The 23,110-nt window shown below is 34.9% G+C and overlaps 1 protein-coding gene across 4 annotated transcripts in view; it reads right to left on the reverse strand.

The window, feature by feature from the left end:
* Positions 1 to 23,110, reverse strand: part of DGKB (diacylglycerol kinase beta) — a 328,785-nt gene that overhangs the window by 254,818 nt on the left and 50,857 nt on the right. For 3 of the 4 annotated variants that reach the window (XM_052695392.1, XM_052695389.1, XM_052695391.1), the window contains exons 3-4: positions 18,130 to 18,206; positions 14,371 to 14,391 (exon numbers count right to left, since the gene is read on the reverse strand). In XM_052695392.1, the coding sequence (XP_052551352.1) occupies positions 14,371 to 14,391; positions 18,130 to 18,206 (98 nt within the window). The remainder of the gene's footprint in view (positions 1 to 14,370; positions 14,392 to 18,129; positions 18,207 to 23,110) is intronic. The other variant, XM_052695393.1, reaches the window with a different exon arrangement.

Below are 23,110 nucleotides of genomic sequence, written 5' to 3' on the forward strand. Positions count from 1 at the left end.
CTATTATCTCTGAAATAACTGTGGCACAGTTGCATACGTATTAATGATGTTACTCAGTTACATGTGATTTTAAGAAAATGGCTTATCACTCATTAATTGATAAAATACAAACTGTCGCTGTCTTTCATTTTAGATCAGAAAGTAACTTCAGTAACTTTTCATCTTTGAATAGTTAAAAGAGAAAGGCCTACAAATTCCACAAAATCAACTAGTTGAAAACTCTCCGTGCTTGGGGAAAATTCTGCTCTTGTCTGTTGAAGTCTAGTTCAACACCTTATGTTCAGTACAGTCAATACAGCCTTAGGAGAGAAAAGACTAGCAAGACTTGAAATCAGGCCAGGAAAAGTAAAACGGAAACTAGATTTTCACACTGTTTCTGTGACTTCAGCATGTGAGTCACAGTATATATTATATTAAAGTCATTGTAAAAATAATTTCAAAGCTTTGGAGTAGTGATTTCTCTCCCTCCGTCCTCTTCCCCCCACTCCCCCGATTTTTTTTTTTTTAATATGAGACAAAGAAGTTTTATTCCTACATGAAATAAGGCACTGAGGCAAACACCTACCTGCCTCAGGATAATGTTTTAGATGCATATCACTCTCCTTACTAGACACTAACAACACAGATTGCAAAATTTGATCTTGTGCAAATCGTTACTGGAAATGCAAACTTGGCAAATGAGCTGACCTTCTCATATAGAACACCTCATTTGGCAAAGAAACTGAGTGAAACCAACAGAACTCTCACCTATTAAACACATAAACAGCAGAAAACAAAACAAAACAAAAAAAATGCCTACAGGAGGCTCAAAATTGAAATAGTCAATCTTGGACACAGAATACCTTATCATCATACAGTTTCAGTCACTATCTTCTAACTTGGTAAGTCATGTACTGTTTCAGTAATGCTTGAAGTTTTCATCCTCAGTAATAAAGTCCCTGAGAGTCACTTCAATGTTTATGAACAATGAAAACACAGAAGCAAAAGGATATAAGTTAGCAACCAAGGTCATTAGCTTACATGATATAATTTATTTTTTTTTAATCTGCAAGCATAGCAAATACACCAATCACTAAACCAACTGACTTTATCAACCTGAAATTACTTTGTGTTGTTCACCAATGATGCATTTGTTAGCTCTTTCATTACATTACATATAAAGAAGAATAACCAAGTGAAAAAGAGAAATAGAAAAACAAATGAGAATCCAATTAGTTTACGTATGGACATACAAGATATCTCTGTACTACATAAGGCTTTACTATCATTATTATTTTCCTTGTTTGTATGTGTCTGCTAAAATATTCCTTAAGATTATAGATATAGATTTCTAAACTGCTGTCTGATTAATATTAGCCAAGGTGACAGCAATAACTAAATCCGTTATGCCACATTTTTCTATTTATATGCTTAAAATTGTGCCTGGGTAGAGATACGAGCTAAAAAATAAGGTTAAATTGTTATGCTTCCTTCCTCCTGCTACTCTCTTTCTGCATGGGATTCAAACTTTTCATTATTTTCTGAAGATGTTCAGACCAGTATTTATCCTTATGTCCTCCAAAGCAAGCAAGTATTCCAAACATATTTTCTGGCCACGGAAGACAGCTGATATTATCACTTGGTTGTCACGTCTACTTAATTTTTTGACACACTGATCGCCACTGATTACGGTGCCTAGCAAAGGCGAAAAGAGTGGCTGTTCTAAAAAGCTATCTCACAGTTAGATTTATTCAACTGGAAGTTCTTTATCCTCTGCTCTCTCATACTTTCCCCCCATGGAAACAGCAGGATTCATAAAACAAATCAGATGTCATATATCTGAAAGTGCTCAATTGAAGCTACAAGTTCAGCTAGGAGCTGGTAAGTGAATTAAATACATATCAGAAATGTTGATAATTGTCCAAAATCGAGATGAAAAAACACAAGCTGTACCAAATGAACGTGTAACAGTCCTGGCTTAAGAAGGCCTATGAACAGATGCCTGTAGTAAGGTTCTTGTCTATATAAAAAAGACAAAATCCTTGATTCTAAAACTCCGTAGCTGAATAGCAACTTTCAAGAAGACCTGTGTAGTCAGAGCAAATTATCCTGATAGGAACTAAAAGGTACCACAGTCACATTTGAAGATTTGTTTTTGTAAATGTCTCTAGAGTATACAGCAAAACTGAGCTAGACTAGCAGGGCTAGTAGTAGTTTAGATTATCCATCTAGTTTACAAACAAAAAGGGGAGGTTTTTCAAGAAAGGCTCACCCACAGACAATGTCAATGTTTTGACTATCATCTCTCTCACTGTAATATACATAACCATTATAGAACAGCAGAAAAAAAAAAAAAAAAAAAAGATAAAAAAAAAGATTAATTTCTTAAAATAAGTCCTGGGAGGACCACCATGAAAGACTCACGTTACAGGTGTACTGTTCTCGCTCATTTTTAGTACTGACTATATTTCAATTAGAACAGAACACTTAAAGATATGAAAACATTTGCTGAAACTCAGCCTAATGTAAACTAACTTTCAGAGAAGAGAGGAACAACACACAGTATTATGAACATGTTCCTTTTCTGCAGTCATATGTTAGTTTTATTTTTTCCTCAGTGAAATTTTACTGTTCAAAACTACGAAAATGCCTCAGTAAATAAACAGTCTTTCTCCAATTGCTAGCATACTTTCTCTGCACCAAAGGGACCACACAATGCTTTTGGAATCAAAAAGTGGGGGAAAAAAAAGATTTTACATATTTTACTATGATTTGAAAATAATTCATTGCTTTTGAAGAATTCATAAGCATTACTTAACTAGTTCCTATCAATAATATGAGAACAATATATAAGATATAATCATGGATGTTGTTTTCTTAAGCATGCATGCTAATTGCTTAATTCTCAACAGTTGCTTAGCTTCCAGAAGCTCCAGCTGAATTCAAATGAACTTCTGAAAGAAGGTTTTTGCAATTTGGAAAGCATTTTCCATGATGCTTCCCAAATGAGAGAATGAGTGTGTGCACGGATGTACTAAATTGACTACAATTAACCTGACACACGTATTAATTCATTGCGTTTCACAGGAGACAAGTTGGGAGATTCTGGTCACAAGTTTAGTAAAGAAAGTATAGAGGATAAAGAAGGACAAGCTCAAAGCAGCCAATAACTAAAGGAACAGGAAAGAACTTCCAAATCATTTTGGCCTAAATTTTATGAGGAAGAAAAAAATAGTCTGTTCTGTTTCAGCTGTGATACAAATAAAAAAACAAATGTACCAAATGCTTTGTAAGTAGGCCACAGAAAGGAAGGCAGGTGTCATTATAATTATTATTATATATAAATGAATTCCTATTATATCTTTTAAATAACTGATTTGCCAAGTTTACTGGAGCACCATTTCCCATCTTTTACAATTTAAAAAATAAACTGTATGAAGAAAAACTATAGAAATCTTCATAATTTGTAAAACATTGTTGCTTTATAGCAATGTTTGAGTAATGAAATTTTATTTGGTACTGAAATATTCTGATGTGAGTCCAGAAAAGCACACATTCAAAAGTACTATCAAGGTTCTGCTAATTTACAATATAAAATCCACATAAAAATTAATTTTACTACTAAGAAGCAGCTTCAGTATTCATCCTCTCCCAGTCATACATTCTTATCACTCTTTCCAATCACCTAAAATTCAAAATCAAAATGTACATCTACTTCGGGAGAAAAGAAAAGGAGAGAGGACAGAAGGCAGAAGTAGAACTGCACATTTTAATTTTAAAGTCTTTGTAGCAAATACACATGTCAAATATTGATCACTTTTAGTTTTTCTGAAAGCAGATATTAAACTGGACTCACTATGGCTCAAGGTGTAAATTAAAAATATGCATTTTTTTAATGTCACAAATTGTCAGAGACAATCCATAACATTTAATTAACCATCCACTAAATTTCAAAAATAATTCCAAAATCAAACTCCAACAAGCATTTAATCCATCGGTATTGTTTTTCTGTAAGTTTCCCCCCTCCCCCCCAGTATGAATCCATACTGAAAAAGATAAAGCAAAGCAAAGTTTATCATGAGTTCTAAATGACTGACTGACTGCTGAAAGAATCTGGATTTGCCTCTATGTAACATGACAGATTTACAGATTAAGCCATCCTAGAGTGTCTTTCACACCTTTATTAACTGCACTCACTCATTAATGCACCGTGATGAGGTATGGCTTCAACTTCACAGCACTGCACAAACTTAGTAACATCTAATTCAATTTTATAACTATAAAACCAAGCAGCTAATTACAGTCTAATGAGAACAAAGTATGCGAGCTCAGAAAAAGAACTATGTGCCTAGATTTGGATATTGATGCCCTTATTCACAGTAGGATCTTGAAGAGTGCTATTTTAAAGTTCCATTAATCCATATTAATCCTCAAGCCTTCAGAGGGGAAGTGCTTCAGACCTTTGATCATCTTCGTGGCCTTCCTCTGGAGTCACTCCCACAGCTCCACGTCATTTTTCCCTGGGGGCCCCAGGACTGCATGCATTACTCCAAATCGGGACTCACAAGGGCAGAGCAGGACACACGAGCTCTCCTGCATTTCTGATCACCCCTCTTTTGATGCAGCCCAGGATACAGCTCGCCTTCTGGGCTACAAATACACACTGCTGGCTCATGTCCAGCTTTCTGTCCACTTCCTTCTCCACAAGGCTGCTCTCAATGAGTTCATCTCCCAGTTTGTACACACCTCTGGGATTGCCCTGACTCAAGTACAACACCTTGCACTTGGCTTATTGAACCTTCTTAGGTTCTCATGGGCCTACTTTTCAAGCCTGTCTAGGTCCCTCTGAATCCCTCTTTCTTCTATTGTTAGCTTCTTAGCCTAATGTTATCAGCAAACTTGCTTATGTCTAGACTGTAAATAGAGATGTTGATGAACATCAATGCCAAAACAGATGCCTAGGGAACACCACTCATTAGATCTCTACCTGTATCTTACAGTTCTGACCACAACCCTCCAGCCGTGACCATTCAAACAATTATTTATCCATCAAATAGTTCAGCCTTCTGGATCTCTACAATTCAGAGATAAGGATGTGATTTAGAACTATGCTAAAGGTCTTGCACAAGTCCATGCAGACATTAGCTGCACTTTGTTTGCCCCACTAATGCCATCACTTCATCATAGAAGACCACTAGATTGGTCAGGCCCTTGATGAATCTATGCTGGCTGTTTCAGAACACTTCATTACGTTCCATGTGACATAATCCAGCTTCCAGAATAATCTGGTCCATAATATTCCAAGGCACACAGATAAGGCTCACTAGCCTGTAGTTCTGGGTCTTCCTTTCTCCTTTTCTTAAAAATGGAATAGATGTTTCTCTTTCTTTTGCTGAACAAATCATGGTTTTAATCCTTTGAACGAGGAGTGATGATGCAAATTGTAGACAAAACGAGTATGAGAAGGTTATGTCTGAATCAGGAAGTAACAGGGGGAGCAGTGTGAAAACAGCGAATAACAACACTTCTATCAAACTTGCTGGCACCTCTGTTTCCACAGCATCTCTCCACCTTATTTTCCTTAATTTTGCTGGCAGCTAAATACTTATGGGGCTAGAAAAAAGGCTATAAATGAGCTACAGACATCAGATTTGGACACTTTATAAATACCAATCATATATAAAAATAACCTACTTGCAGCAGACAAGTTGCAGACACTTGGAAGATAGCGATAAGGCAGGTAAGAGGGGTTTTTTTAGTTATAAGGAATAATTTGAATTCAGTGGAAGGACTGATCTGCAATAACTTCTCTTTATAGAATCTCAGAATCCTACTACATGTGCACCTATGAAATACTGTTTTTCTCTCCTCTCGAGCTGCTAAAACCTCCTGGAAAATTCTGTAACAGTTTCGACAAAGTATTCTGATCTATTTTGCTATACTTCTAACACAATATGTCAAAAAAGAAAATTCTGGAGAATTTTCTGGAGAAAATTTGTTTGTCTGGCCTGTGATCATTAATGTGTGTTTTTCAACATACTATAGGAACATGACATAACAGTAATCACGCATAAAAAGACATATTCAAAGGAATGATGACCATTTCACTAGAAGAAAATGATACTAAGGAATCTTGACTGCAGAGAGTTGAAAGCCACCAAGAGATTAAAGCTTCGGCAGCTAGGAAGAAAAATAAATTACAGCTTAGAAAAAAAAAATCTACATTTTTCAAGAGCATTTCCAGCATTACACTGATCACATTGACTAAAAAGTGCTCAGATCTGAAAACACAAATGTAAAATCGTGAAAATTTTGGATTTTTATAAGTATTAAAAATGTGCTTAAAATCTGCAATTTTATTCTTCTGCATTGAATATTAGAATCTGACAACAAAATAAATTATTTTCTACAGTATCATCATGACAGGTATTTCTTTGCAGATACACAATGTTTCTCACGGATACATGATGTGAAGATTTTTATCACATTAATAGCAGTAAAGCATATATATATATTCTAATTCACTTTTTACTCTCCATTGCTGGAATAATTCAGAGCTCTTCCTACTCTTCAGTTTTGAGTTTCTTGTACACATGAGACTCCAAGGAAAAAAGAAATGGAGGACAGGCAAAGCTTAATAGGCTTAAAAATTTCTAATTACCATGACAAATGTGTTCTGTTTCTCCTCAAGCAGCCAGTGATAAATACATTATTCTAATTTAATACTGGTTCATAGATTATGAGTCTCTGGATCACAGAGAAAACAGGAATTGGAGGACTGGTTTCCCAGTGCCTGCATTAAAATGGAAGCTATGACTGTGCTGGGAAAAATAACAGACAATATCAAGTGTTTTCTAATTTTGTTTTACAAATATATAGACCAATACTCATCTAAAAACAGGGGACAGCTCAGCCCTCTGATCTCCTGATTTCAGCAACAACAGGCTATGAGTATGACTAAAATACTTTGTTCTGACTAGAAAGTAGAATGACTTCTAACATCATGTATGCTGGTGGGGAAAGGCTGAATTCCATCGGTATTGCTAGCTGAGAAGGATTAAATTCTAGTTAAAAATGTATACCGGCTAAGTGAAAGCCTAGGATCACCTCTGAGAATTCTAGTCTCTGCAGTGAAGTCAAGTCTACCAAGCATGTTCCATTCACATTCTGCCATACACAGACTAGGTCAGATTACTGATCATACAGAATAATGTTGCATCCTACTTTATTAAAACTGTTGATACAAAATTTCTCATAATTTATCAGTTTTTTAGTGAAAATCTGGATTGATGAAAGCTGGAGAATGATGCATTTGGAGATACTGAATTTACAAGCACGAATGCACAGGAAACTACAAGCCGACAGTATGACACATAGTCAACAATTTTCACTGGCCTCTTAACTCTTATCAGATAAAAAAACATTCATACAACTATTGAATTAACACACTCTAAATTAAACTTTTTTTTTCTTCTTCTTTAGTAACTATATGTTATTACACCCCGAATTGTTCATTCCAGGCTGAAAATTATGAAGGTGAGACAAGCCTGCTGAAGCAACTCATCCCTTGTTCTATCATCTCAGTGCAGAACTGATAGATACGACAGGGAGTAGGCAGAGACAAACGTCAAAAAGGAAATACAATGCCATGAGAATATGCCCTCATCCTACAGCAATTAAGATGTGCAAATCAGTAATTTCATAGAATCCTTAGAGTTGGAAGGGATCTCTGAAGTCCAACTTCCCTACAGTGAACACAGACATACACAACCAGATCGGGTTGCCCAGGGTCTTATCCAGCCTCACCTTGAAAGTCTCCAGGGACAAGGCATCAACTTCATCACTGGGCAACCTGTTCTTGTGCCTCACCATCCACACTATCACCACAGACCCTGCTAAGGAGTCTGTACCCTTCTTTCCTGTAGCTCCCCTTTAAAGTCTGCAATCAGGTCACTTCAGATACACTTCCAGTCTAAACAGCCCCAGCTCTCTCAGCCTTATTCTCATACGAGAGGTGTTCCATTCCATGGATCATTTTTGTGACCCTTCCTGGATGTGCTCCAACTGGTCCATGTCTCTAAGGACTCCACATCTGGATACAGTATTGCAGGTGAGGCCTCACCAGTGAAGAGATGAGGGCAGGACCACCATCCAAACATTGAACTATTGACCACCACTGTCTAGACACAATCCTACAGCTAATTTTTCGTCCATGGAACAGTCCACCCACCTCATCTTCCCATCTTCAAGGCCTTACTGAAGTCCAGATAGAGGACATCAGCGGCTCTCTCCTTGTCCATTGAGTCTGTGACACCATCATAGGCCATTAGGTTGGTCAAGTAGGATTTGCCCTTGGTGAATTATCAGTAGTACACAGAGATGTAAGATAGAGTTGTCCAAATTGTTAAGGTTTATACATATATGTGTATGTTCTGTGCCAGCATACACAGAAATCTCCACTGTATAGACATCATATCTCAGTATATCCTGATATTCAGAATGTACAACATACTGCTCCTCTGTGAAAAATTGGACATACATGAGTAAATCAGATTTTACATCTTGTATAAAGAGTACAATTCAGATATTTTAAATACAGTATGGAATATTTGAACTCATACTATATGAAACATTTGAAGAGAGCAAGAAGTCAGAAACAACTGCTTTGGACTCAAGATTTTACTGTGAAAAGAAAATGGTTGATATGAAGAAAGAAGTTATGTTATTCCACTTTTTTTTTTCCATCTCATAATTTGTAAAAAGGCAACTTACTAATAGGAAGTTCAACAGAAGGGTTGCCATTATGAATGGGCAAGGGATGGAAGATAGAATAAACAACTTTTATTCCTCACTACCACATAGATCTTACTGATGAGAACAAGGCATGATGTAATGTTTGTGCAATGTTTGGAATTATTTCCACCTAGAATTTCTCTGAAAATACCATGTTTTTTGTCTTTCTGTTCCTTGAGATTTATAAAAAATATATAAAGCGTAAGCCGCTGTTCTCACCACCCTGAAAACAAAAGGAAGAAAAAAAAAGGAAAAAGAAAGATAATATTTCAGAGAATATTGAAACAGAATTGTGTTACAAATGTAATTTTTAGTTAATTACCTGTTCAGTATGTTGCCATATCTCCAAGTGGGGCAAAACATGCAATCAGTTTAATCTACTGACCATAAAAGCTCTGGGTATTTTGTGTGTGGATTCTCTTAATTATGATTTATTTTCAAACCATCTATATGAACCCAATTGTTGAGAAATCAGATGATGTTACAGAGCCTTCAGTTACACATAATGCTACGACAACAATAGCAATTTTCATTGATGCTAGTGCATTAGTGACAATTATGTAACTAGCTGTGTAACTAGCTGTGAGAAGCAATAGTAAAGCACTACCAAGTTTTGAAAATTCGCTGATTCTGACATACTGAAATACGATTTCTGCCAAAACGTGGAAGGGTAGGAGAGGAGCAGAGAATATCTAGAAATTGTTAATGCATTAGAAAATATGAACTAGAAAACACACAATTTTTTGTTGTTTAAAATATATTGTTAATGTTCACATGGCAGAAATTTTACTGATCTAAGTATGTAACATACTTTCGACATAATAGTGTTACATAAGTACTGGTAATCAAATGAACTGATTTCTTAGATAAAGCCTTACCTGAATTGCTATCTATCAACATGAAAGCTTATGGGTGGGTGAGGTGGGGAGCTCTGCTCTCATAACCTACTCCTGCCAAATATTCTACCTGGACAAATAATATTTGGATTAAATGAAGAGTACAGGCATATATCTGCCAAAATCTTTCCCTTCTGTTTCCCATAAAAAATAAATACTTCGCAATATTTGAGCGCAGAAAGCATGTCTCTTTAAAAACATCTTAAAATGAAACATGAGGATTTGTAGCATTTGCTCACATTATTAAAGTTGATGCTAATTATTAAAATAAATCTAGAATGTATTCATTAGCAACCACAGTCTCATCTTAGTTTTATATTCAGCTAACAACAACAAAAAAAAAAAAAACACCTTAGTAACTGCAGATTTTCTTTAGCAAACAATTACACCTGTGTTTCAGTGTGTAGGACTGTACATAACACACAGAAAAACTCGTACTAAAAATAATTACTAAATAATTTAGGAAAAATTGTCCCGTCGATGTCATGCTTCAGACTAAAATATTGAATTCTTGAAAATTGTTTGCTGAGATTTAATGCAATCTGAGCATGAATAACTTGGATTTTTCACTTTAAATGGACAATTGTACAAGAATATTTAAAATATCTAATTCTAGTTGGCAACAGTTTTTACTCAGCACAGAGTAGATTTACAACCTTCAGGAAAATCTTGCTCTGTAAGCAGAATTAAGTTTTTGCATATGTTCTAGAATTTAGAAGCATTGCATTGAAAGAGATATTAATAATTTTAAAAAAAAGAAAAAAAGAGCACCACTATCTACTCAATTACATATTCTTACAAGTTAATACTTGCATTAATAACTGCATTGCATAAGAGGAATCCAAGTAATTTCTATTTGTTATTAATTCATACATAAAGTTGGGATTAAGAGTTTTTCCTACTTTTTTTTTATCTGTGCAGCTTCATAAACAATATCTAGATATACTTAGAATGTGAGTAAATTTTAACTATCACAAAAATAATACAGAAGAACACTTTGTACCTCAGAATGAAAAGCAATTTAAAAAGTCATAATTAAATAGCCTGGGTAAAGCACTTTAACCAGCCCTTCCTAATTCAGCCTGAGTACACCTATATTAAGTTAAATTTACTTAGAGTTAAGGCACATTTCTCTGTAATTTCTAAATAATATCCTTTATAGGAAAGTAATCTAGACCTGTTGCACGTATGACCAGGTAACATAAGCACTGTACAAGCACGACGCAAGTCCTTTCTTACCAACAACTAAGTACCAATTTGGTAGCTTCAGAATTCCCACTGTTATAAACAAAATAGAGAATTTCCACATTGTTCTGTTTCACTGTAAGCAAATAGCTTTATTTGTGTTTCTGTGAGGATTTTGGTTTGGTTTGAGGTTTTTTTTTTGGCAAATAGTTCAAATACACGTTAGTATATAATCAAATACCTCGCCCCTGTTACTTCCTTCTTAACATTAATTCATACCTATAGTGATAGACATGAACACATGGTCAACATGACAGAGATATCCAAGATGTGTATTCAGAATCACAGAATCACTAAGGTTGGAAGCGACCTCTAAGATCATCCAGTCCAACTATCCATCTATCACCAGTATCTCCCACTAAACCATGTCCCTCAGTGCAACATTTCTCAAACATCTCCAGAGACAACAACTCTACCACCTCCCTAGGTAGCCCATTTCAGCTCCTGAACACTCTCTTGGAGAAGAAGTATTTCCTAACATCCAACCTGAATCTCACCCGGTGCAACTCAAGGCCATTCCCACTAATCCCATTGCTAATTACATGGGAGAAGAGATCGACACCCACCTCACCACAACCCCCCTTCAGGTAGTTTAGAGTGCTATAAGGTCTCCCCTGAGTCTACTCTTCTCCAGACTAAACAAACCCATCTCTCAAAGCCACTCCTTACTAGACTTGTGCTCCAGACCCCTCTCCATATTTGATGCTTTTCTCTGAACATGCTCCATGGCCTTGATATCTTTCTTGTATGAGGGGTGATTTATGTTACATGTAATTGATTCCTAAATAAAATGACAAAAGCAATTCTGAAACTCTCTTGACAACGCTAAGGCTGGCTAACTTCCTACGCTGTCAGCTATTGTCAGCTATTAAATTTTAAATGTAACAAAAAGAAATCTGTCCAGAAGGGGGAAAAAAAAAAAAAAAATCAATAACATCCTGCAACACTGTTTGGGAACTTCAAGCACTAGAACTTTAACCTACTTCTCTTCATTTTCAGTATGAGTGATTTGATTTCATTAATCATCAAATGAGAACTCATCTCAAAGGAATGTGAAATTGCAACCATCTTTCATAATCATCATATTTTAAGAGAAAAGAGCATAAGCCTTGTTTTCTCTGTCTCTTAGAAAGCAATTATGTGCATAACCTAAAAAATACTTCAGTAGTAAAGTGATTGCAGAGTACTTGTTACATGCAGTGTGGAAGTAAATGGTTGTCCACTCTTTCACCAATTAAAGGATTCACATATATGCTTTCCTATCACAAGCACACTGATACAAAAACATGGATATGCCTTAAAACGTAATAGACTCTAATAAATTAGAGTCACTTCTCCTTCCTTAGAGATATTTTTATTTACAAATATTTGTTTTTTCCCCTAACCGTGGAACACAGCTTATAGAACTAGGATTGTTACATTACAGTTCACAAGACTTCACCACTAGCATATTACACAGTTGACCATCTATGATCACTTTATGTTAGCTACTGTGTATAACAGCTATATCTATTAGATCTTAATTGATAAAGTTCTTTTCAGAATAAAAATACTGTGGAAAATCCTGGGTACAGAATTAAAAATGTTTCATCTTCCTTGATTTTTCTGGGAGTCGTATTTTACTACAATTAAAAATACAGGAAAATTCTTTGTCATTGTTATTTAAGAAAATAATAAAAATGGGAGCTTAAGTCAGATAGGGGAAGTATGAAAAGAGAAGAAAGATGTCAAGGAAGGAAAGATGAGAATGGAGAAAGGAGAAATGAGAAAAGAGACAGAGGGACCACTAAAAGTCAACAAGAATGTTTAACACTGAACACTTTTGCAACAGAAATTATCTATCGGAAACACCTTAACATCTCAGTGCCCTCAACACTTCGCACAAAAAGCAGCCTCATAGCCAGGCTGCCAGCATTGCTTCCTGGCAGGCTTCCAAATTCTCTAGGTATCCTAAAAGCTCTTTCCTTTGTAGTTCTGCTCAGAAAGCCAGAAAAGCAAGAAAAGTGAGTTCTCAGTGTCTGAATGGTGGAGTTCTCTGCTGGTGATACAAGTTAGTAACTTTTTTGTAGCCAGAATGATAAAATATCCATTTGTAATTCTTCAAATGGCTGCATTTCAGAGACAGGCTTCTCCTATATATTGGATTTCTTCTAATTCTCCACATCCCACTAACCTTTCTGTAAATTAGTTCCAACTAGATTTCACCTTTTCCCATTTTGTGGCACATATACTGGTTAAAAGGAGGAAGATGACTTTTCTGTTGTACTCCTTTACAGAATACTAATACTTGCTCACTTGCGGTAGAAATACCTATAATACTTATATATATTAGAAAAAGGCAGAGCCATTGCAGTAAATTAGCATGTTTTGTCAGTCAAGAAACATAGCTGAAGGAGACAGCACAAAAAGCCGTCATTTAACACGTATTTCAAACTGCTTTGTAGTCTAACTAGTCTTACACATATTTCAATTGGCCTGAAGACACCACCTATTCTTACAAGTCTTGTTTTGTTCTCTGACTTCCCATGGCCACAGGAATACTATTGCAATGTCCCAGTGATGTATTTCTCTATGAGCAAAGCTTCTGCAGTCATCTTGTGATCAGCTATCACAATTAGCTTTTCAGGGCACATTGCACTGTGCTCTGCACTGCTTATCTCATCCGATTTTTGTTCGTTTATAGTCCATAATGTCATCAAGTTTTTCCAGCATAACACCCAAATTCTCTGACAATAATTCCCAAATTTGGTTTAATGAGTTGATTTTAAACAGTATTTATATTTGTTTTACAATGTTACAAGTGAAAACTGTAAAATTAATCTCATGACTGGTCCTAGAAATAGTTTTAACCGGACTGCCTTCTCTTTCAGGATCCACTGCTCTAACTCTCTCAATTTACTGAAAGAGTAATGCTGGTTAATCTAATGTGAGCTTTTCTCTGAACAGGGAGTACTCCTAACAGCACAGTGCACACTTTCAGCTGGCCTTTGATGCTAGAAAGAGAGGGATTCCTACGAAATGAATCCTTTAAGATTCTGGATTTGTTCTATTATTCTCATGTTCCATCTGTGTTTTCCCAAAAGGAGCAGAGGCCTTTTAACAACTCTGCTACAAACAACGAGTAACTAGGTCAATACGAAAAGTTCACTTGACTAGTCCTTCTTTCCTAGCATTTTTAAATTGTATTTTTATATTTGTTTTTATGCTATATAAGCTTCTCAGAAGTAGAGCTTTGGGCTGGCAATCTTTAACCCTTTATCTTACAAGGCCCATAAAGTCAATCACATCTTATTAGACTGATAATCACTTTGCTTTCAGCTTTAATTATTTGTTTAGTAACTGATGTAATAGCCATGGGTGCTTATTTATTAATAAATGACATCTCAATGGTAGTCTGCAAAATAAAAGATAATGCTTCTATGCATAACAAAAGGAGAAAAAAAATAAAATTACTTACTTGATTAAGTATATCTTGTTTCTGTAATGCATGCAATAAAGGAAAGAAGACACATATATTAATGTAGCATAGTAACGCTCAGACTTAGTTATTATAAATACTATTTTGGTTGAAAGGTTAGTAATGTAGATGAACAGGCTTAAGACAGAAGACAGAATATCATTATTTTGCATTAGTGCATATGTCAAGTAAATGGTTCAGCTTAGCATTCTAGTCTTGATTAGAGAGTGTAAGCAATTTATTTTTAACCATGCTATGATAGATATCAAAGAAAAAGACAAGGAATTAAATATGTTTGTCTCTCTCAGCCCTGTGCACTTTGAAAAAGAAAAAAAAAATTGTTTGTTGCCAAGAATGGTTGTTATTGAAACCATTTAATCGAAAATGAATGCAATAATAAACACTAGCAAGCACTGTCTCCAAAGTTTCTAATAATCCATTCCTTTTAATAAAGTCTCTGTACTAATTTCCTGCTTTATTCACAAACTGCTGTCAATACTTCCTAATTAGCACTACCTTAAATTATAAACATGGTTATGTTCTCCACGTAAATTACACTGATTGAGACAAACTTTAGTTACTAAACTACCAAGAATATCTTTAAAACATTTACAGAGTAACTAAAAGAAAAAAAAAAAAACCCACATCAACACTTTGGGAAATCAGAAAGACCCCAGAGAAAGATTAGAGAAAGATTCTTAGAACCATTTTCACTACTTCCAAAAATGCAAAAGTATTTTGAAGGTAGCAGACGTTTACTACCATGTTGCATTCATTTTGCTAAACCTGAGGCTTCACGTACCCAGTCAGACCAGACCATGGAGTATGCCTTGTGCCATGTACTCACTTTAATAACCTTCTCAGAAATTTCTGTTTCACTGTTTAACCTGAACACTTATATTTATTCTTTTTATCCAGATGCAATTTGTGGCACTCAGGAGCACTTCCCAGATCCAAGCACAGACATGCTATATTTGACTGTCTCAAACCTACACCTGTCTGGCTAAGGCACATCTGTACAAATTTCTCCTCTCTCTGTACTGGTTAAACCTAAAAGCTCAAAATGTGTCTGTAAGCAAGAAATTATGATCCACTCTAATAGAACCATCAAAAAGGATGTGCATCTATTTCCCACTTTGATACCATCTTTTGCTCAATTTCCTGATTTTTGCCAGCCTACTCAGCACTTGTCTGAAAGCGAAACAGTTGAAATTAGTTAGCTGAGAGAAATACCAAACGTCTGAAAGACTATTTATAAATCACAGCTTTCCAGCAGGGTGTTGTTAACCTACCTGTGTATTCTATGTCAGGCATAAAACCCAGTATAAACTACATATTTGACACTAACATAGAAAAAGATGGGAAGACAGAGATTCACTAGCATATGAGTTTCAGTAATCTACCTTAGACTGAAAGCTAGCGGAGAGTAAAAGCTGCATAAATATAATTCTTACAGTAGATGAAGACCTTCTTATAATCAAATATGTCATTTCCACTAAGCCTAAAAAACACTCATTCAGTAAGATATAAGATAATGGAAAAACAAGCCAGATGACTTCAGGTCACAAGCTTCAAGTATCAACAGCTTTTCTTTTGCTATTTGTGTGCTGTTAAATCAGCTCATGATAAAAAGAAGGAAAAAAAAACAACCCTGTAATAAAGAAGCAACAGAGTGGAATAAAATCCTCAACCCTTTAAGCAGGAAGAAATTTTTAAAAACTTAACACTTTTTCTAAAGTACACAATGCAAAATCTCTATGCTCCACACCATACCTGTATATGTTCCTCAATACCTCTATGTTCCATGCTTATTAGTATTAAATTGGCACCAGCTTTTTGTAGGACATTGAGAAGATTGAAAAAATATTTAAATTTTAATGAGACGAGGTAAAAAGAAAGCATGAAGCTCTCCTCTACAAAACACAAGAACAAAACAGGATGCTTAGAAGTTTAAAGGGTTATCTACAATATGTGAAAGAGAAAAGCTAAACTGACTTATTTCTGCTAGATCAATAACTTTTTTTTTGTCATATCATATCTACTAAAATAATGAAAGTGAGTTCTGTTTTTTTTCTTCTTTTTAATTTAGAGATCAAAATTGTATAGTTTAAATAATACACGCAGCACAAGGAGTTCTCATCTGACCAGATAGAATCAACTCTCAAGTCATCCACTACAGGGCTTATCCATATAGCACGTTTAAGAGATGTCAAAAACACAGAAACATCTGGGAAAAGGCAGTTCTGTCTGACTATATTCACCTAGCTACAGAAGAAATATCAGTCACTCTTCTTGCAGCTGATGACATGAAACCTGAACTAATAAATCCTGCTAGATCCAAAATACTCATTTTCTATCTTTTTTTCATTTTGTTATATTCCCCGAAATCAAAGTACTACACAGAAAAGTGAAAAAGCCATTGGGCTTAGCTTGGGACCAACACTGTCCAGTAGCAGCCAATAGCTTGACCCCTGCTGAGATCAGTGGGGCCACAGCAAGTTAATTTTCATTCCCTCTGCCCTTCCATATTCCCACACAATTACTTTACACTTCAAAAGGTTACACTTCACAGAATTGAAACCACTGTACAAGGAAAGAATAGAAGTGAAGATTTCAAAAACAATTAACAATAAATTTAATGTATTTTATCACATACATTCACAGCACAAAGAAAGCAACGGAAATTAAAAGTAAAAAAAGTACAAACGCTCAATCATATAAACATCTCCTAGTAAATACGTCTACATTCTAATATGAATCAATTGAAGGTGGTTCTACAGCCCATGTCACATTGAAGACTAAATCAAATGGTGAAAATGTTCCCACCATTTTATAATATATAATTTATGTAAATAAAATAATGAAGATTTAAGATGATCAACTACAAAATCAACTCATACTGCTTTATCAAAACACAAAATATTTTCTTCAGAAAGTGATTCAAATGACCAATACTACATTTTGTTACATTCAAAGTATTAAATAATATTCCAATATTTAATTGGTTATAACTGCCTTACTTAACAACAACTGCATACTGAAATGTAGGTACAAGTCACGCTTATAATGGTTAGTACATTTTTCTATTCTGAACTCCATACAATACAAACCTATTTAGAAACACTGATGAAACAGGGTTTTATTTAGCTACATTTTGAATCACATTACTAGGATGTGCTAAACAAATAAAAATTGCAACTGGGGATTGCAAAATGAAACATTCTGTTGTTTGGGGATTTTTTTTTTATTTTTATTTTTTTATTTTTTACCATCCAAAACAGTGTTTTCAGAGTGTGACTCTGTAGAGGCAATACCCACATTCAATTGAATTCTTTGTTTCATAATACCAGAAAAAAAGAAATTACCCCAAAGGGGATCCCACAAGCAGAAACAATGTAAGAAAAACAAGTTGGAAAAAATATCTTTTCAGACTTTACTTATCTAAGATTTGATAATATTCTTAACATCTCTAACCATCAAAAAGAATTAGAAAGCATATTAACGTTTAGGATTATGGGATTTATTTTTAACTGTTTTTTGTTTTAGTTCTTAAATTGTTTATCGATATTACTAAGCAGATGTGTCTACTGTGATGTTTATAAACTTTTAGTTAATAAAAACATTCACATTTTTATTTCCAAACAGACACAATTACCCTCAAATAACTGATTTATAAAAATACTTCTATTTTAAATCCTTTAACTGTTTATTAATACTTTTCCCACCACTCCCAATTATTAAAGAAAGAAGACAAGTTACCCCTTCAGGATTATATTTTGCTAACACACCACTGCCATGGAACTCTTCTAAGACATCCTTAATTTTCTTAGTGGAATCTAGACAAAGAATGAAAAGAGAAAAAAATTAAAATACAGAAAACTGATTTACATAATGTGAACTGTAATTAAAGGAACATACACAAAAAACGCTAATATCTTTTCTCAATGTGCATCACTAATTTTCTCTAGCTATATAAGAGCTGTAGGCATAAAGAAAACGAGAACATACTGTACCCTCTTAACAAATGGTAAAAAACGGTAAGTAAACGCAGAAAGCTAAGAAACAAACATTCTTTTCTCCAATCTTGAACTGTTGTTAACCAACGTATTTCTCAAGTAGTTGTCTGCAAGGACTATTTCAAGTCCCTTTTCTTGTCCTTGAAACATGAGTCATCTACCAAGCAGGTTCACTCCTAACAGTGCTACTAAATCTCATCTGGCATAGGTGTGAGTGAGCCAGAGGAGCCAGACTATCTATCTATACATACATATATATAAAATACACGTGCCATACTTGAAAGAAATATGTTTTTCTGAAGACTCATCACAGAAAACAAACATTACATCTTTTGCAGACCTCCAAGATACTTTAACAACTGTCAGTCAGAATAACTTTGGTTATTGGCTAAGAGAATCATGGTATATCACAGCAGTTCAGAATTTTTGTTCTCATTGTTAAAAAATTTCTACTTGCAAAAGAATAAAACAGTTATTTCAGTAAGCTGTCAATACATTTGAATTCACATTAACACATAACCATCTTTTCTAATCTAAATATCTTGGAATATAATAAAAATAGATGTAACTCAATTCTGTCTTTGAAATGCAAGACAGTCAAATGTGCATAATGAGCATAACATTGGAGTAAGTCATGAACTAGCAGATGCACTACAAATGAAAACAAGTATATATAACGGCTGGATAGTTTTTTCCACAGCAAATATTGAATGGAGAGAAGAAAAACAAAAACTGGGAAATAAGGACAACAACAAAAAAGCTTCTTTAATTTAACATTTAACATTTTTATCATCTACAAACAAGCATTATGTCTATGCAGCTGTAATTAAAATCAAACACTTGTGCTATGTAATTTTTTCCTGAATATCACCTTAGTGCAATCATGAAAAAAACACAGTATATTCCATGATCGAAATATCTGTAAAGAAAAAATGTTTTGTGGATGTAATTACTGCTTTGGTTGTCCCAGAAAAATTGAGAAATTTCCACATTTTGGACACAAGCTGTATTTATTGCAAGCACGGGGCTATGCATTCCACAGCCAAGATAGAACCATTTTTCACAACCTTTTGTTCACAGTCATTCATTCATTATTTCAGTTCATGGGATGGTATCCAAACAAGCACGCATTAAGATGATTTTTTAAACAACAAAAATATGACATATCAATATTTTAAGTCAAACATCAAAGGTCAATCTTCTGCATGTACAATTCCTAACAGTTCAAACCTTCTGAAGAAATACTAATTCTTCTTAGTCTGTAACAGCCAAACTAATACTATAAACATTCCATCTTCAATAAGTTGACGTCAAGATATGACAGTAAAAGTAATCTTCAAGTTTCATTCATTTTTGTGCATTAAAAGCAGAGTCTTGGAAAGTTCTATGCCAACAAAAAAACCCGAGAAACTCCAATACAATGTTTTTAATTCCACTAACAGAAAAATTAGCCAAGTAAATGCTCTATGGAAAATAAAATATCAGAAATTATACACAGAAATAACTATGAAGTTTTCTCAATGTTTGTTTTTGTTTTTGTTTTTTCCTAAGTTTCCTCCCAGGACATAATAACAATGCTGGGGGTCTGACTGAAAATTTAGTCTGACTGAAATAATTTGTACACTCACTAGAAACTGGTGTAAAAACGCACCTCAAACTGTGTCTTGCCTGTTACCTCCAAGTACATATGCTCTGCTGTCACAGTTTTATGGTTTTTGGTTATCATTATTCCACATCATAACATAACATCATGCAGTGCACTGGGAGGTAAGGTGTTAATGCTCAAAGTTCCAGGTACCCATCTTGAAGAGAAGAAGAACTACATTCCCCAGAGGACTTTGTGGTCAGAGAGGAGATATAACCCCTGGCAAGGTCAGCTGATGGGCTCTTCATCAGGCTCTCCTCCCTGCTGCCCAATCAGACTGCGCATCTCACCTAAGTGTCATGGTGAGGCCTATCCACCTTTCAAACACTCTCATTATATTTGATTTATTATCTCCAATTCTAATCATATTGTATTATAGTGTGTTATCTTGCATTCCAATACCATATTTAGTAAATTAGTTTGTTTCTCCCTAGATTGCTGCCGCTGTTTTCTTTTTCCATTATTTTGGAGTCCTCTGGAGGCGCAGATCCGTGGATCCCTCCACCCTGCTAGTCACAGAACTGCGCCAAACCAGCCTATAAACCGTTGACATCTGCATAGCTCAGCAATTTAACATTTCTGAGTAAATTCAGAAGTACCATCCACATATTAAAAGTTCACTATGAATATGATCCTAAACTTTAGATATCTATCATTGTTTTTTAATCATGGACAGACTTTCTTTGTATGTGATGCTCCATTCCAACAGTTTATAAATATGCAGAAATATATAGCACATCCATCATTGTAGTGCTTAAACCCCATGAATTTCAGTTAATAAAAAATGCAAAACTCATTTCATGAAACCACTTTTATATTTTTACAATTTTATTACTTTTATTACCCACTAATACCCACTAGCACAGTGCTTTGAGAATTCACTTAAAATACGGAAGCCATTCAGTTCTCTTTTCTGTCTGTATGGATTTAAACCGTTGTACGTCAGCTCATCTTCTGCTGCAATTTTGACAGAACACAGCAGTGTTCATTTAGCCACGGTGCTAGGAGAAAAAGGGAAACTGTGATTCAGGAGTCAGAATTCTCCTGGGAGGAGGTGAGCTATGTTTTCCCAACTCACGTCTGAGCAGTAGCAAACAGTCTAAGCATAGTATGACAGACAGCTAACTGAAAAAGCTAGTACTTCACTTGAGAAAAGTAGCTGGGCATTGCTGCTTTTTTTTTTTTTTTTTTTTTTTTTAAATAAAGTCTTCAAAACAACAGGTACATAGATAACCTTAGTTAAGGTACTTTCCAGAATAAAGGCAAAACAATCAAAATCATGACACAATAGAAATAATAAACCTGCATAGTTAGCAGGGAGATATTCAAAGTGTCAAAGTATCTGATTTTTTAAGTATCTTACAGTCCTAACAAAGATACCTTTTATAACTGAAGACTAATTTACATACCAAGTTGCAAATCATTTAAGACTTAGCCCACATTAAAATCATGATTCATTTTTTAAAATGACTCAGCTTCAGATGAGGAAGATTAAACACTAAGTTGAGATTGGAATTCAGTGAACCATTTTTCCCATAAATGGAAAACATCAAACATCAAGAAAACTTGCCCAGATCACAGATTTTCTCTACACTTTCAACCACCCACCCAGAAACATTCTTGGGAAGTTTAAGAACAGAAAAATAAATGACCTATAAAAAAGGCCTGACAGCATAAAATACTGGTTTTAAAATCATGTGTAAAGACAAATAAGCACTAGAAAACAAAGGCTGGATTACAATTAATTCTGTTATGAACCCAGATGTGATTATATCATTTGAAAAAAAAATCACAGGTAAGCATTCAGAGTCTTACAATGATCAATTTCACTGTTTATACATAAAAGCTCTGAAGTTTTAGAGATTTTCTATAACTTTATAATACAATACAGGAAAAAAAAAAAAAAAAATGCAATTTTCTGGCATGACCCAAAGTTGAAAGTCCTACATGACAGCAAAGACAGTAGGAAACATGGGAAAAAGCCCAATACTCTTTTGTCACTGCAATTCTTACACAGATTCTTCTTCTATTATGGATTTTTTCTTCCTTTTGTGGATGCAAATTATACAATAAAAATGTGCAATCATGCATGTATATACATATGCACACGTGTTTACACATGAACATTTCTGCGTCAGAGATTCTTTTATGCATAGAACCATATGACATCTTTGCTCAAGCTTAAGATTAAGCTAAAACTCTGCTGGTCTCCAAATGCCAGTATATTATAAACACTGAGCCTGCTAACAGAGCTGTATGCATCTGTATTTTTCATTCTCAATAGAAAAAAGGTTATTCCAGTAAAAAAAAAAAAAAAAAAATTCTCAATATGATTCTGCATCCAGCAGCATGTCTGTGTTGCTGAGAAGTTCTGGTGATTGACACTGAACGATGAGAAATTAGTATCATAAGTAGGGCTAGAGGCATGCTGCTTCAAGCTCTTAACATAATAGGTTATACTTTCTTGTTGGTTTATGAGCAGAAGTCTTTTGATGCAAATTTCACAAAAGAAACACATTTGAATTCATGGTCATTGTTTTTTACTTTTTTTTTTTTTTTTTTTTTTTTTTAAATTGATTTCACAAAACTTACCATCACCTTGAAAACAGCTGCCAGGCTGGGAAGGCAACCACAGCCCAATGCTGTGAAAGCGACCTCCCCTTACTAGTCATTACCAGTAACTGCAATAGCACGCACTTTAACAGGAAAATTTGAATGACAAGAACCTCCAGCATATCACTCTTCTACCAAATTCTCTGATGAATAATCAGCAGAAAGTTCCTTAGAAACTCAGGCATAACTGGATGAGGCTGTCTAAATAAATATGGTGGCAAACAATTTGTGTAATAGGAGATGGATAAAGAGGTAAGTGGAGAGAGAGGGACAGTAGCCACTGCTGCAGGGAAGGACAACTCCTGCTGCAGCAGCTGCTGAATTTGAAGCTCCTGCCAAGCACAAGTGCACAGCATTTTGCCACCCGCCCTTATCCATGGCCTCAGTGATGCCTGTTGTTCCTCACCTGAAGATTGGTACAGATTTTCAATTTCTCAAGGACATCATTAGAAGGAAGATTTATCAA

Source organism: Tympanuchus pallidicinctus, unplaced genomic scaffold (assembly GCF_026119805.1).
Source record: "Tympanuchus pallidicinctus isolate F22 unplaced genomic scaffold, pur_lepc_1.0 scaffold3, whole genome shotgun sequence".
Classification (NCBI taxonomy): Eukaryota; Metazoa; Chordata; class Aves; order Galliformes; family Phasianidae; genus Tympanuchus; species Tympanuchus pallidicinctus.